Here is a 16626-nt window from a genome sequence, read left to right as displayed (position 1 = left end):
GTTAGTCAGCATACAGTCTAGGGTTCACAGTAGCTAAGTGACAGAATAAGGTGGAAGGTAAAAATAAAAAGGGATATATTTGAGAGACAGTACCAAAAATTGATAGGATTTAGTGGTGAACTAGATGTGGAGGGAGGGAAAAAATTCTAGGATGTCTCATAGATGGGACACTGAGTAGACTGTTGGTGCAATTACCTGAGAGATGAGGAATACAGGAAGAGGAAATCAGTGAGGGAAGATAATGACTAGTTTTGAGGATGCTTGTGGATATCTAAGTAAAGCTAACCAATAGGCAGCTGGCTACAGGGCTGTGTTGTCCAATGTAGTAGGCACTAGCCACAATGGGTTACATAAATTTAAAGAAAGTAAAATAAAATTTTAGATCCTCAAGTGCACTAGCCACATTTCAAGTCAACAGCTACCTCTAGCCATTGGTACTGTGAAGATATAGAACACTTCATTTTGTAGAAAGTTCTACTGGGCAGGGCTGGTCTAGAGCTTAGGAGAGAGGGTGAGGATGCAGACAAGATTCCAGAGTGCTAAGCACTCAGTTGGTAGTTGAAGCTGCAGTTATGGATGGGATACCTCAGGAAGAGCAACATGAAAATAATGGGGTAAGGATGGAACCCTGGGAAACATCTGAATTTAAGGGAAAGAAAGAGAAATATGAGGCTAGTGAAGGATACTGGGAATGAGTAGTAGAAGGGGGAAGGAGCAGAACTAAAAAGGAATCTTGAAATGACTCAGATTTCCCAGACTACACTTTAATATTAATTTCAGCTTAGTGTGTCGAAAGTGGCAAGAGGTGTCACAAGGTTTGTACTGAGTTCTGAGGGCAGAATGTAGCAATATTCTAACACCTTACTTAAGTTCAAGGGGGTTCTTTCTTTATGTCAAAGACAGATATCTTTAAGCATAAAATTTTGTTTCACTAATTTATCTGAAAGAAAAGAAAAATTACTGGAGAGATTGCTCATCATAAACTAATAGGCCTTAATCAAAAAAAAATAGTTACTTTTTTTGACTCAAGAGATTTAATAAGATTTATCTGAAAAAGGAGAAACAGGGAAAAGGTCCCCATTTAAAAAAATAAATCATCAGGTAGCTAGGAAATTTGGTTTATTAAAAGATATCCTAATCAGTCTTAATTACACTTATAAAATTGATACTGCCACACACCTGGATGAACTATTTCAAGCATACTCAGCCGTAATTCTCGGGAAAGTCTCATGGCTCTCTGCCTTTGAAGTTGCAGTTGTAATCTGCAGTCCTCTTCTTCCTTCTGTCTACTTAGCTTCAGTAACATCTTTGTTCGCTTAGATCTGTGATGGAAACATTAAGTACGAAACATTAAGTACACACAATTTTCATAATTATATGTCCACTCAAGAAGTATTTATGAAAAATGGCTTAACCTCACTAGTAATCATATAAATACAGACAGCAAAAAAAATTTCAAAGATAATTCCTAGTGTAGTTAGAGTATGATGAAATAAGTTTTCATGTGCTGCTCTACAACCTTTCTGAAGAAATATTTTGGATACATGCATCAAAATATTTCTGAAGAAATACTTAAAATATGTATCAAAAGCCTTAAAAATGTTAACCAATTAATTCCATTTCTAATTATTTTCATAAGGAAAAATCTAATACGTATGTAAAGACTTATGTTAAAGGATGTTCTCCATAGCATTACAACAGTAACAAGTTGAAAACAAACCATATGTCCTACAATAGTGAGTTATATAAATAAATACTGGTTCATTCACTGGACGGAATTCTATAAACTATGAAAAAATAAAAATTTCAAAGAAGCAATCACTGTCCCTAAGGCAGACAAAGAAGAGATAGAGTTATGCCCTTAAGCTCGGTTTCAAGGGGGAAGTTGAACGGTAGTGGAATATGCCACTCTGGCATAAAGATCGTTTTGAGCTGGAGGCAAATGAGAATCAGGAAACACAGAAAGAAGCCTTCCCAGAGGATCCCTTAACTGGCTAAAAGCAGAAACAGCTGAGAAATGAGGACTGCCATAAATTTCCCCTCCCAAGGAAGTTTTATGGCCATAGAGATGGAACTGCACAAATAACCCATATCTTCCATAAGTTCTCCAATATATTTACCTTCCCCAATATACTTACCTTCCCACAGTTTGTTGCCCTCAGAAGCCTAAAATCCTTTTCTTTTCACCTGTCACTTCTCTATAAATTATTCTTTGTTAACATCTATATAGGCCCCAATTTTTTTTTTTTAAGGTAAGAAGTGGATTTATTTAGAGAAATACATGTTCCATAGACAAAATGTGGTCTGTCTCAAAAGGCGAGAACGGCCCTGGGAGAAACACACTCCACAGAGTGTGGGCCATCTCAGAGGGCGAGAGCTATATAAGACCAAATTCTAACCACCCCTTTGAGTTATGCATCATGTCAGGTTTCTTCCATGTGACGTGTGCTACACATGTTAAGAAACTGTTTTTCTCTTGTTAATCTGTTTTTGTTTTTGTCAGTATAATTTTCAGGGCCCCAACCAACGAACCTAAAATGTATAGAGGTAAAAACTGTTTTCTTCCCCTACAAAGTCAAACAAATAAAATTAAAATACCTAAGTATCAGCACCATGATAGAGGAAGGTAAATTGTGAGCTTTCCTGCTTGTGAGGCAGCTGTTAGCTGCTTCAGTAAACCTTGCTGAGGAAAAGGGTACTTAACAGAAAACAAAGTTTCTGACCATGAAAAGTGATTAAATAAAGAAGAAACCCCCAAGAAAGTGCTTTAGCAAGGGTGTGACTATAAAAGAGTACCTCTTGTTGAATCCGAAGCTCTGATGAATCTAGGTCCATAACTGTGAGTGGTGGGCAGTCCCTCCCCCCAAAAAACATGGGAGGGAAACTACTCTGAGATAATAACCTGACCACAAAGAGACAGAAATAACCTTGGCAGAAAGCCCAGCTACAAAGGAAGTAAAAGAAATTTGCATAAACTTGCTGCAACTAATAGAAGAGGAAAGGTGCTGAAGCCTGGAGCAAACTGGAGATTAAAAAACTAAAAACTCATTATAATGTGAGATTTAAATAATTTTGGCTTCATGGCTGATGTCTTATAATGGATATATTTATAACTGGTCTGGTGTTGTTTCATAAAGCAATGGAATTTCTATTTTAAAATAGTGGAATCTTAATTAGATTCCACAGATACCCCTCTAAGTGGACAAAATCTTTAATCCTAGGATGCTTTTAAGTAAAGATTTTAATATTGCAAAGAAAAGTAAACTGGCAAATTTGGCAACTACTGTAAGACTAAACATTAAAGGTCTGAATCCATGGCATAGGGGCACCTTTAAATGTAAGATACATAGCTGAGAATGGTAGCAGGAAGATCCATAAGGGATAACTACTCTGAGTTCACTACAAAGGTAAGGCTATACCAAGAACATCTCAGACTCTTGAATAGAAGAATATACAGTGTGACTCTCAAAATATTCATCATCTCCCAAACTTATTTAACCAAAGAAATAACTTTTTAAATATTTTTAAAGAAATAGCTAGTAGGATAGACAAACTCTGAGCAATGCTGGAATGGATTATACTTGCTTCTCATGAGTACTATTTACTTAACAGATCTGCCTGTCTAACTAGATTTGTAAATCTTCAAGGGCAAAAAATGTGCCATATGCATTTTCCTCTAAGTGCCCAGTAACATGCTAAAAAAACCTTTCTATTATTTTAATCTTGTGAGGTACACAGACAATTATCCCCATCTTATAGATGGGAAATTTGAGGCGAGAGAGGTGGGGCAACTTGTCCAAGATCATTCAGTTCACAAGTTGCTGAGGAGGGATACAAACTCAAGTCTGTTTAACTCTCCCAATACCTAGCACAGCCTCTGGCATATATTAGGCACTTGAAGCATGCTTAAAAAATTAACGATTTTTTGGCTACCAACAAAACTCATGCCCAATGATATTAATAACTTATCTTTTAAGTTTTCTCTGAAGGAAACTTTTATCAATGAAAAGCATGTCCACTAAGGGACACAGCCAGAGTGGCTTCAATACCTTCCACTAACCCATCCAGATTCTTAGAGGCAATGGAAAGAAAACACACAGACACAAATGACTTAGCTCCTAAGGTCATTTATGATAAAGTGGAGCCATCTCAGAGGTGATTTCTCATGCAGCCTAACTTAAAGCTAAATTTTAGTTCACTATTTTAAAACACATTTGTAACTGAGAAACACAGCTGCAGTTATTAAAAGAATAGTTTCAGTTTTCTTAAAAAAAAACATTGACAAAAAAAACAAAAAAAAACAAAAAAAAAAAACATTGACTTCTGGAATATGCAAGTTACACTTTAGTGAACTAAAATTTAGCTTTAAATTAGGTTACATGAAATCACCTCTGAGATGGCTCTAATTTATCAACAATGACCTAAGAGCTAACTCATTTGTGTGTGGTGTGTGTGTGTTCTTTTTGTCACCTCTAAGAATCTGGATGGATTAGTCATGTAAAAACTGGGCCATGTCTTCAGTATTTCATTTTTAGTTTACTTGAAATAGCAACAAATGACAAACTATGTCATATCTCAATGACCATATGTATCCATGCCATATTTACTGAGGAAAATCAGGTTAACATACTTAAACCTTTTTGTACTCATACACATTTTTACCAAAATTACATATGAACAATTATGGCAACTTTTAGTTTTAAGGGTTTGATGAGATAATTGACCATTACTGGCTCCCTCTATAGGCCTGGCCCACAAGAAAGTCTCATTAAGTGAACAGGATTGTGTATTTGTTACATCACATTCCTGTCTTACATTATGTCTTTTGCTTTTGGAAGTACATCTAGTTAATGAAGTGCTGGTACTCAGAAATGTATGAAGCAAGAATGAAAGAAACGGATTAGAATATTGAAAAAGAAAAAAAAAAAAACACCCCAAACTATAAGTTTTCATTCAGCTATACTCTAATAAGATACATCTAGCCCTCTCAGATCATAATTCCTCTCACCCAAATTTTTTACCTGAAACTCCTCTGCAAAGTAATCACAGCAGATGGAAGCTTCTTTAATCTCTTTCTAGTCTGGAAACCCTTCCAAAAAGCTTGAATCAAGCAAGCTGCTTGATGCAGTTTCTGAAATTAAAGGCCAGAATTAATTTAGAGACATCTCTAGGAAAGTCTTTTTTAGAAGTTTACTTCTTAAAATATCAGGCCTGGGCAAGTATTAATCTCCATTTTTAATAAGCTGAGCAGGAGGCAACATCTGCATAGGCCCAGGACAGGGAAGGCCTAAGAATATTAAACCTGATCTCCCAAAGGAAGCTCAGTTAGGCATTATCTAGAATGTATTCAAGATACAGTCTAGTTAGCTTCAAATTCTCCCTGATTAATCTCACTTCCATTCCCATTACAAGGATTTCATAGTTTTGCTTATTTAATGTTTTAACTTCTTTGCTTCACTTCCTATGCCTGGCTTCATTTATTCAAAGATTCAAGGGTATGAGGGACTCTTTGTATAGGTTTAAAAAAAAAAAGGCTCTGGGGTTAAAAATTTAGACCATAAACAACTCCTTCTCCCATCAAACTATGGCTGCTCTGGATGTTAGGGGAAAATAAGTAAAGGAAGGGGGAGAGAGAGCAAATAAAAGATTCAAGAGACTACCACTATCCAATATTTTGAAACTAAAATGTTTACTGAAATGTTAGTAAATATCATGCAAATTATTTTTATAATTTAATACCTGCTCTTCTACTTCCTGATAGACCTTAGGGCTTAAAAGACCAATGAGCTGTCTAAGTTCTTGACTAAACTCTGTCCCAGGCTCTTGTTTATTTAGTAGACTTCTGAGTCCTGAAATGCAATAACAAAGGCACAACTATTAATAATAAAATATGATTTTGCTATCTAATCAGAATTAATTTGAGGTTAAAAAGTCTAGTTTAGAAACAAATGAAAACAATAACAAGATTAATCACATGATTTTTCTTTTTCCTTTTCTCAAAAACTTCTAGATTGAGGTCTTTAGGATTTTCCACTGTCCTGGAGTTCTTATGTGCTTACTCGTGAGATCTGATGCAAAATCTGTCTAGTCAACCTCTTTAATTAAAAAAAAAAAGGGAGAATGGAATCACTGTGATAAGTCAAAGGGTAGAGACATATAGTTGTGGTTTTTTTTTTTGAACATAAATACCTTAAACAAAAACATTTAAAAAAAGATAATGAATACATACTGAGTAAATGCCTATCCTGTGGAAGCACTTAAGCAGGTTATTAGTTACTACTAATTATATGGAGTTATTATTACATAAAAATATACAGTAATGTATGTAATTTGGGGTAAATCAATAGGTTCCTGAGCATTTACTATAGGAGAAGTGCTATAATATTAAAATACTGCACTTTCATCCCAAATTAAAACTGAGTAGTAATATAAGTTACAAAGTAAGTACTATTTCCAGCGTATGGAGGAATGATGTATTACAATGTATGTACACAAGATACATCAGCAAGGGAAAATGGTCTTGGAGTGTACAAATGGGGAAGCCACTAGATAGGTCTTTCCATGTCATACTTTCTTCAAGACTCAAGTTCTCAGCAGTATTAATAATTGTAAAATATCTTGAGGAAACTGAATAAGTTCTACTGTTGAGAAAAGAAAGGGAGATAGCTTAAGATAAAATTCCTTTAGAATGAACTGTTGGACATTCACATTTCTATAGAGGAAATCTAATTACAGAAATAAAAAAATGTGTATCTGGCACAATATCATCTAGACAGTTTTATTACTGGCACTTCTCTCCCTATTTCTATAATACATAAAATAATTACAATGTTCACAGTAATGACTCATGCAAGATAAGTCACTAAAGTGCCTTCCAAATCATCAAGAATGATTAAAGGCCATTGTAATAGTTTTGGTATTAAATACATCACATTATATTCTAATTCTTGAAATTTTATATATAATATAACCCTGTATTAGTAAGTATATTTAATCAATTAGAAACCTACTTCTTGACCATACCAAATAAGAAAATATATTGTAATGGATTCATGGCTCTGGCTAGCAAAGAAATAAAACAAAGCTAACATATAACTTTGATTAACAGTTGAAAAAAAAAAAAAACTACCTGAGTAATTCTGGGTAAACACCTACATTTTTTCCATGCCTCTGTTTCCACTGCTATATAATGAGGATAAGAGTAAACATCTCACAGGATTGTTATGAAGATTAAATATTTTAATACACATAAAGTATGAGGAATAGTGATCTGACACATAGTAAATGCTCAATTAAATGAAAGATTATTCTATGGTAATGGTAAAACACTGAGTCCTTTCCTTCTCAAGTTTTCTGACTTTTTATTCACATATATGTTTGATTTTGGAGGTGAGGGAAATTTTTTGTTTGTCTTTGAGGAAAGGCAGTATAGGAGTTGAAGAGTAATTATTAATTGATGTAAAGATCAAAAGGGCTGTCAATCTCTGAAGCACAGCTCTATTTTCTCAGTAAAGTTAGGTAAGATCACTGATCTTTTTTTGGTCATTATTTTACTACACTATATGGTATAATCAATACACAGCCTTTTTGTCAGAGAGGGAGCAAATATTCATTGTAACCTTGTCAATAAGGTATCATATGCCACCTGTTGAGACATGAAGATGGCTGGATTACATAAAGGTTTTTTCCCTGAACTGTTATCTGCTGTGACAGAGTTTATCTGCACATTTCAATTATTGACTTTTTAAAAACACAGGTATTTTGTTTTCCATAAACCATCAATAAAAATGTTCTTTTTGAGACTTTCAAGAGCAGAAAGAATATATGTACTACCTTTGTAGCAGGCACTTAGTCTCAGTAAAATCAAAATTTCCTGATGGGATTTAGCCATCAACAGTAGGAGCCTTGTAGCAGTACTTCTTATGACTGGACTAGGAGTTGATAAAAGTTTGAAAACAACTTCATCTAAAATTGAATGCAGGGTTTTCACTTCTATTCTGAGTAAATCACCACTAATAGAACAAAATAAAAAAAAAAGTACCGTTACTAAACAACACATAAGTATCTCAAAAAATTAAACATTACAGGTGCAGCAAGTTAATGCCTATGGCCTGATCCATGAAGATAACCAATAGTTTAAGCAGATAGCTTAGTTCCAAAAATACATCACATTAAATCAATTAATTGAATTCTTACTGTAAGGCACCATGCTAGGTAAAGTAAGGAATACAAAGTTGACAAAGAAACTTGCAATCAAATACTGGAGGAAAGATAAATGTGCAAAATAGTAAATAGATGGTTCAAAAGCTTCAAGGCAATAATAAGAGGAAGATCACAGGACATTAAGTACATGGTTCACTGCTTAATGATGTACGAAGACAAACATGTTATAGGAATTCAATTATCATGTACTTAATATAGAAGGAACTTTTTCTTTTAGTATTCCTCTATTACACTAACAACCTCATGTTGCATTACTGATGTCATGAAAAATTACCTGAAACGTCGAAATAGTCAAAAGGGATTACTGGGTGTTCTTTTACTCACCCCACCAAGGAATATGTGATTTTCTAGGGGTGTGTACCTTTGATTATCCATTTACTACTGATTAGGATATTTTGCAATTCTGTAAAAGTAGATGTTGGCTTGTAGAAAGCAAATAATGGCAATGATTATTATCTGAGAACAATGCAAAGAGATTCTTACTCAACAACAATATAAATGACTTTTATCCACTAGAAAAAGTAACCGTAAAGGTTATGCCTGATATTCTCTACCATTCAGTTTCTGTGATAAAATGTTCTTCTGATCCTCTTCCATCCTCTACTTACAGATTTTTGACCATTCTTTCTCAGTCTTCTTTGTGGGCTCCCCTTCCCCAATATACCCCTTAAAGGTTACTCCCCAGGATTCTATTTTCAGCCCATTTCTTTTCTCAGTCTATTCATATTTTCCACTGAGCTCATCTTCTCTCATGTTTTTAACTATCGGTTTTAGGCTAACTCATAAGTCCACAGTTCTAGTCCAGATCTCTTCCAGAAGTCACATTCACTTGTCAGTGGACATTTAAGTTGTCTTGTCTTTGGGTGTTACAGATAAAGCTGCTATAAACATTTGTGTACAAGTCTTTGCATGGACTCTTATTTCTCTGTCTGCTGAAAATATCTACCTATGTTGGACATAACCAATATTGAATTTGTTTTGGCTATACCACTGTCTATTATCCATTATAGAAAACTTGGTGTCATACCTGAATGCATCCTTTATTTTACTCCGTATCAAAATGCTCATGAAGACCTGATGATTTTTTATTTTGACCAGCTTCATTAAAGTATAATTGATATACAACAAACTGCACACATTTAAATGTACAATTTGGTAAGTTCTGACATTTCCCCATCACAATCAAGATAATGAACATACCCATCACCCATCAAAGCTTCCTTTTGCTTCACTGTAGTCCCTCCCTTCTTACCTTCCCTGGCACCTTATACTCAGGCAACCACTGATCTGCTTTCTGTCACTATAAATTAATTTACATTTCCTAGAATTTTATACATAGTTATGATTGTAGATCCTATCTGAACATCATCAGTTTGCAGAAATGATTACTTTGTATTACTAAAGGAAGAGGGGGAAAAAAAAGAGCAAAGCAGAGATTCTATCATGGCACAAGTTTGATTTTCTCATCCTTTTAAAGCCAAATCAAAGTATGACCATTTCTGCTAAACTTCCTGCCTTTGTATTACTTTACAAATAAAGAAAATTTTAAGATGTAGGCAGTTTCAATAACCACATGTGGTTAAGTTGCTTGGAAACAATTTGATCCTTTCAGATCTTGCTTTCATTTTGTTGGGATGATCCAGAATGGTGCTCAGTCTAGTGCTATTATCCCTTACTACTAGGATGAAACCATCCTGAGTACTCTCAGTGCTCCATTTTTCATGTAGTTTTCCAGTTTGGCTGCTGGAATCAGTCAGTATTCTTGGCTCTGTGTTTCTGGTACTGCTCCTTTTAATCCTTCTGGATTACTGTTTTCCACGACATTGGATAGTTTCCTCAAACGCATGTGCTGATCAGTACTCTACTGAAAACTTGTAGGGGACTCTGCAGATCTCTAGGGTTCTCTCTTTGTGTAGCTCTCTCTTCTACGGTATCCTGTCTTATAAACTCTAGCCTACTTTTCACCCTCTGCATGTTGTTTCTTACCTGTGTGCACTTGCTTATATTGTTACCTCTGCCTAGAAATACTGTTTTCTCTTCTTCCTCCCTGGCTAATTTCTTATCCGTAAAGTTTCATCTCAGGTGTTAACCTTCTCCAGGAAGTAGCCCCCCCTCAGTTTGGTTTAGGAGCTCCTCTAATACTTGTGTACCCTTAAACATGGTAACTTATTACACTGTAATATAATTGTCCTTATGTGTTAGTCTCTTCCACTATACTGTAAGCTATTTGAAGACAAGGTTCATATCTTAATCAATTTTGTAAACCCAATGACAGACGAATACTTGGCACGTATAGTAGATGCTTAACAAATCCATATGGAACTGAAAGAATCAATGATTTCAACAGTGTTTACTCTGCCTTTCTATTTTAACCCGGGAAAATTGCCTATTACTTCTTTTATGCCCTTCTATAGCACCTGGCAAATACTAAGCTTGCAGTTTGCTAAATAAATATATGATTAAATATTTTTTATTGTGATCCCAATATCTTCCTTCAGATATCACAGTAATTTTTCTTCTCTAAGCCTGCGACTTGGATTAAAATCTTCTTAAGCTCTACGATAAGATACAAATTTGATAACAAATTTCCAATCTTTTACAGTATTTTACATCCATTTTTTTCTGAAATACAATGGTAATAATAGAGCTTTTTAAATGCCATGTACAAGTCATATGCAATCGAAGATTTTAGGAAAATTGGAATAAAATTGGTAATGCTTCTGATCACAAATAAAAAAATTCTACATATTTTGTAAGGCCAAGTTACCTGTTGATCTGTAGTATGTTCTGTAGCATGGTCATGACCGTAGATCCTACCTGAACATTGTCAGTTTGTAGTAAGTGCAAGAAATGATCACTTCGCAGTACTAAAGGAAGAGAAAATAAGATTAAGATTCTATGATGATACAATTAGTATTTACTTGCCCTTTCAAAACCAAGCCAAAGCATAATCATTTCTGTTAAACTTCCTGCCTTTATATACTTTGCAGTAAAGATTTTCTAGAATAGTTTCAATAACTATAATAGATAGCTATCCCATTTTTATGGACAGTTACAAATAAAGAAATACTAAGCTAAGATGGGACTTCCCTGGTGGCGCAGTGGTTAAGAATGTGCCTGCCAATGTAAGGGACACAGGTTCCATCACTGGTCTGGGAAGATCCCACATGCCACAGAGCAACTAAGCCCATGAGCCACAACTACTGAGCCTGCACTCTAGAGCCCACGAGCCACAACTACTGAGCTCGTGTGCCACAAATACTGAAGCCTATGCACCTAGAGCCCGTGCTCCGCAACAAGAAAGCCACCGCAATGAGAAGCCCATGCACTGCAACGAAGAGTAGTAGCCCCCGCTAGCTGCAATTAGAGAAAGCATGAAGACCCAATGCAGCCAAAAATAAATTAAAAGAAAAATAAAGAAATACTAAGCTAAGAATCTACTGTTATCTCCCCTTAAATTAAAAGTAAAATATAAAATCCTAAAACTGAATCTCCTTTTCTAGCAGTGAGTTCAGTGAAAAAAACCAAATTTTCTGTGAAAAAAAGAGAATGTGAAGGAATAGCAATGGTACAGATGACCGTAATCAGTGGCTCATGTCCTTAAAAATTTAATTGTTATATAATGTATCATATTTATCATGTCTGCTAATATCTTATCTTAAATAATAATAAATCATTAATTACCCAGTAGAGTATTTGTTTGTATTGGTTTATAATTTTTAGGTTCTGAGCAGCCAGTTATGAAGACTTGGCACTGGATGCTTACGCAGGTCGCTTAACCTCTCAGAACATCTATTTCTGCCTGTATAAAACTAAAAATAACAGCTCTTTCACAGACTACTGTAAAATGTCCTAGAACAGCGTAGGTTCCCAGTAAATGTCAGTTTATAGTCCTTTCTTCACTAACTGATCAGAATTTTTTTAAAAAATAAATTTATTTATTTTTGGCTGTGTTGGGTCTTTGTTGCTGTGCATGGGCTTTCTCTAGTTGCGGTGAGCGGGGGCTACTCTTCATTGCGGTGTTCAGGCTTCTCATTGCAGTGGCTTCTCTTGTTGTGGAGCATGGGCTCTAGGTGTGCAGGCTTCAGTAGTTGTGGCGCACGGGCTGTAGAGCACAGGCTCAGTAGTTGTGGCACATAGGTTTAGTTGCTCCGTGGCACGTGGGATATTCCCGGAACAGGGCTTGAACCCGTGTCCCCTCCATTGGCAGGTGGATTCTTAACCACTGCACCACCAGGGAAGCCCCTCAGAATTTTAATTAAAGTGGGATCAGGTATGTTGGCAAGGCAGCTCTGTGAACACTACCCTAGCTTCTACAAAACAACTTTCCTCTTTTCCTCTTTCAGTTTCCTGAGGGAACGTATTTGATTTCTTTCACATACTAACTACTGTTCTTCATTTCTATTTATATAATACAGTATTTCAATATCTCACCAGGTACCATTCTTTTTTAATGTTTAACAACTTCAAAGCACAATACCACTACTATTAAATATTTTTATGGCTTCTAATTTTCTATTCTTCAATAGCAAAAAAATTCTCCTCTGTAGCTGGGATAAGTGTATTTTTCCATTTTTGTCTACTTAAAGATGTTTCATTAACAACTCTTTAATTAAGTTTGAATTCACTGAAATCATATAGTATCTAGTGTGTATATACCTTTTTTCTATATTGGAAAAATTATGATAATTTATTAAAGTTATTCTACTTTATTTTTTATACTATTTGTCTTATATTATTATATAACTTATTTTTGGAGCCTCTATTATGTTTTTCAAGTGCAGTCAGATAACTATTTGGTCCCCCAAACTAAAACTGATACTTCTGCCCATTTCTTTCTTTAATTAAACTTTTTACAATTAAAGTTTCAAACATATGTAAGAGAGAACAGTATAATGACCCTGCATGTACCAGTCACTCAACTTTAACAGTGATCAACTCACCAACAATCTTGTTTTACCTATCCCATCTACTTCCTGCCTCTCATTTTATTTGAAAGCAAATCTAAGACATCAAATCATTTTATCCACAAGTATTTCAATACATATTCCCCAAACATATGAATTATTAAAAAATAAAACATAGCCATTATCTAACCTAAATAGTCATGATTCCTGATTTTATCAAATATCCAGTCAGTCCTCCCATTTCCACTTTTTGTGTGAATTTTTTTTTTTTTTGCCGTATGCGGGCCTCTCACTGTTGTGGCCTCTCCCGTTGTGGAGCACAGGCTCCGGACACGCAGGCTCAGCGGCCATGGCTCACGGGCCCAGCCGCTCCGCGGTATGTGGGATCTTCCCGGACGGGGGCACGAACCCATGTCCCCTGCATTGGCAGGCGGACTCTCAACCACTGCGCCACCAGGGAAGCCCTTTGTGTGAGTTTTTAAAAGTTTATTTGAATCAAGATCCAATTAAGAGTCACACATTGGAACTGGTTATGTTTCAAATTTCTTTTAACCTATGGGTTTCTACTTTACCTTTTTTCCCCCTTGCAATTTATTTATTGACGAAACTATGTCAATTGTCCTATGAGTTTCCCACAGTCTAGCTTTGCTAACTGCATTCCTGGCGTATAATTTAATGTTTCTCTGACCTTCTAAAAATTGGTAGTTGGAGCTCCAGGATCAAAATGATTCATGTTTGAATTTCTGGCATATCCATGTCATATGTGAGGTTATGATGAGGCACTTATTATCTGGTTGTCTCTCCTTTTGAGGTGTTGACAGTGATGGATAATTCACTAAAGGTTGCAAAATAGCACTATTCTATCATACCCTTTTCACTTATTAGTTGGGATATGTTTATAAAGAAAAGTTTCTCCTCATCAATATGTAAGAAAAGGCAGTATAAATGCCGAACTCTCCATTTAACAGTTTTCAAAATGAACTGGTCCCCTAGCAGACTCTAATGGTAACTTTTATTAATAATGGTATGGGAATATATAAAAAAAAGATTAGCAAAATGTTGATAACTGTTGAGGCTCAGTGATGAGTACATAGGGGTTCATTATACTATTCTACTTTCCATAATAAAAGGTTAAAGTTAATAATCTCACTATATTTGACGAGTTTTAATCCACTGTAGTTATTACCCTTATTACTGTTCAAATTTCGCATTTTTAGCTAGTAGAAGCCTCCTTATGTTGGCTCCTGAGTCCTTTTCACAGAATCCTAACAGACTTTGATTGCTTCCTTCCTATCTAGTTATTCAAGATACTTCTGGCTTATCTTGCATATTTTCTACCTCATACCTATGTATAGTCAGCCATTTCTCCAAGGAGGTGGTTCTTTTGAGAGAAAAGGTTACTGGACATCCTAATTTTGTATCCAATTGTTTACCTTAGTTTTAATACCTACTTTATTGGTGTTTTAAATCTACAGATTGATCTGAGGAGTACTGTCACTTTTGTTATAATTTTTGAAAAGGAATATGGCATATTTAAAAATTTTTCAAGTATTCGCTCTCTCACTGTCTCTCATTAACTAGGTCTTTAATATCTCACTATAGTGTGGCTAAGTACTTTATATTTTTGATAAAATAGTTCTTTAAGTTGGGAAGTTTATACTAATATTTGTTCTATAATGGGAAATGAATAGATAATGCTTATTTTTAAAAGAAGTATTCAAGCATGTTACTTAGCTCTATGTGGATATAACTACCAAAAGTATTAGTTATACTAATCGAAAGTAGTTGCCTTTAGAAAACGGGAACTGGAGTGAGGTGTGAGGGCCAGGGATTGTGTGTATTTTTTAAACAATTCTTACGGAACTATCCGACTCTTTAAATTATGCACAGACATAATTCTGAGAGTAAAAAATAAAATATTAATATTCAGTTCAATTTTAACGTTCTAAAAAATATCAATGTTCTTATATTATTCCTATATAATTACATTTCTCTTAGATTAAATCTTTCAAGAAGGTAAGAATGTTGTCATAATTATTATTAGTTTACTTTCTTAGTCTTAAGGAAACATAATATAAAACTAACATGTATTTGTATTGCTCAGTGTAAGTACAGAAATCCTATATAGTAACTTTCAAGTTTAGTAAAATATCACTATATAAAAGCTTACTCTTACATCAATAGTTAGGCTGTGAGTTAAATTATATCTATACTCTGTACATAGGGATGTCTATCATACTAAGTCTAAAATATAACTGTAATCTTTGGGGGAAAAAAAAAAGATTTTCCCTAGACTAAACTGTTAAGATCATTAATCCTTATCTTAGATTTGCTAAATAGAAAAAACTAAGGAGAAAGTTATATTTTAGCAATTTTCCACTTAATGTAACATCCACATTATTGATGTTGTCTATTTAAAGCTGGAACATCCAAATGTGCTTTTACTTTTTGTGTGTGGGGTTATTTCAGTGTGGTTTCATTTAACTGTGGTTATCTGTAGTTAATGGGGTATTTATTTTTAGAAAAAAAACAAACTGTTAGCAGGTGACTCTACAATGACTATCAATTAAAAAATCTTTTTTCTTACCATTCTGGATGAGTTGAACATGTCCTCCCAATAGCCAGAAGAGAGAATCAGTCACAATTTCAAAAAAGTGTAGTAATGCATCTTTTTCTTCACCCTTAACACACACAAAAAAAACCAATTGACTTTTCTGTAATTGTTTTAATTAATAAAAGAATAGACTTCTCTCTGAAGAGTCACAGGACCTGGTTTCTGCATCTATCTCAGCTATTTATGAGGTACATGATCTTGTAGCTTTTAGTTTCTTAATTTATAAAACTGTGGTAACAGGCTAGTAATACCTACTCTACTTAACAGAAATGGTTGCTATCCAGCGGTCAAATGGGACAATATACGTAGTATAAGAACTACAAGTTGATACACTAGGATTTTTCGATACCAGCTATACATAAGAATCATCTGTGGAGTTTTAAAAAATATCCCTGTGCACAGGCTTTAGTCCAAACATACTGAAATCTGAATCTCCAAAGTTAAAAGTCGGACCTCTGACTCTTTACAAGGTTAGGTGTGTGATTTGTTTATGTAGCCAGGGTTGAAAATCACTGCAATATGCAAATGTAGGTGTCAACATAAAAAGCATTATTATTAGTGCATTTCAGTTGCAGCTTCTACTCTATGACTCCATGAAGGCAGAGACCATGTTATTTAGCTCTCCACTATACACCCAGTGTCTAAAACAGTTCTGACACACAGTGAATGTTCAATCAATATTTATCCAATAAATAAATGACAATTTTTTCTGCTTCTTTCCTTCTGGAAAGTAGGGTGAGAAATTATTCTACATTAGAGTATGTGTCACAATGGGAAATAAGAAACAGATTACATTCACAATTCTGTCTTACTGGCCACATAATTTTAGTGGAAAGTTGTATAAAGGCCATTTATCTTATCCATGTCATGAATGTACTGTGG

The 16626-nt window shown here is 34.8% G+C and overlaps 1 protein-coding gene across 7 annotated transcripts in view; it reads right to left on the bottom strand.

The window, feature by feature from the left end:
• IQCB1 (IQ motif containing B1) overlaps positions 1 to 16626 on the bottom strand; it is a 48074-nt gene that overhangs the window by 13932 nt on the left and 17516 nt on the right. For 6 of the 7 annotated variants that reach the window (XM_019923041.3, XM_033855774.2, XM_073804178.1 and 3 more), the window contains 6 exons: positions 15718 to 15811; positions 10991 to 11090; positions 7834 to 8012; positions 5740 to 5849; positions 5022 to 5131; positions 1180 to 1322 (listed from right to left, as the gene is read on the bottom strand). In XM_019923041.3, the coding sequence (XP_019778600.1) occupies positions 1180 to 1322; positions 5022 to 5131; positions 5740 to 5849; positions 7834 to 8012; positions 10991 to 11090; positions 15718 to 15811 (736 nt within the window). The remainder of the gene's footprint in view (positions 1 to 1179; positions 1323 to 5021; positions 5132 to 5739; positions 5850 to 7833; positions 8013 to 10990; positions 11091 to 15717; positions 15812 to 16626) is intronic. The other variant, XM_033855775.2, reaches the window with a different exon arrangement.

This window comes from Tursiops truncatus, chromosome 4, assembly GCF_011762595.2.
Source record: "Tursiops truncatus isolate mTurTru1 chromosome 4, mTurTru1.mat.Y, whole genome shotgun sequence".
NCBI lineage: Eukaryota > Metazoa > Chordata > Mammalia > Artiodactyla > Delphinidae > Tursiops > Tursiops truncatus.
This window is presented reverse-complemented; position numbering and strand designations above follow the sequence as displayed.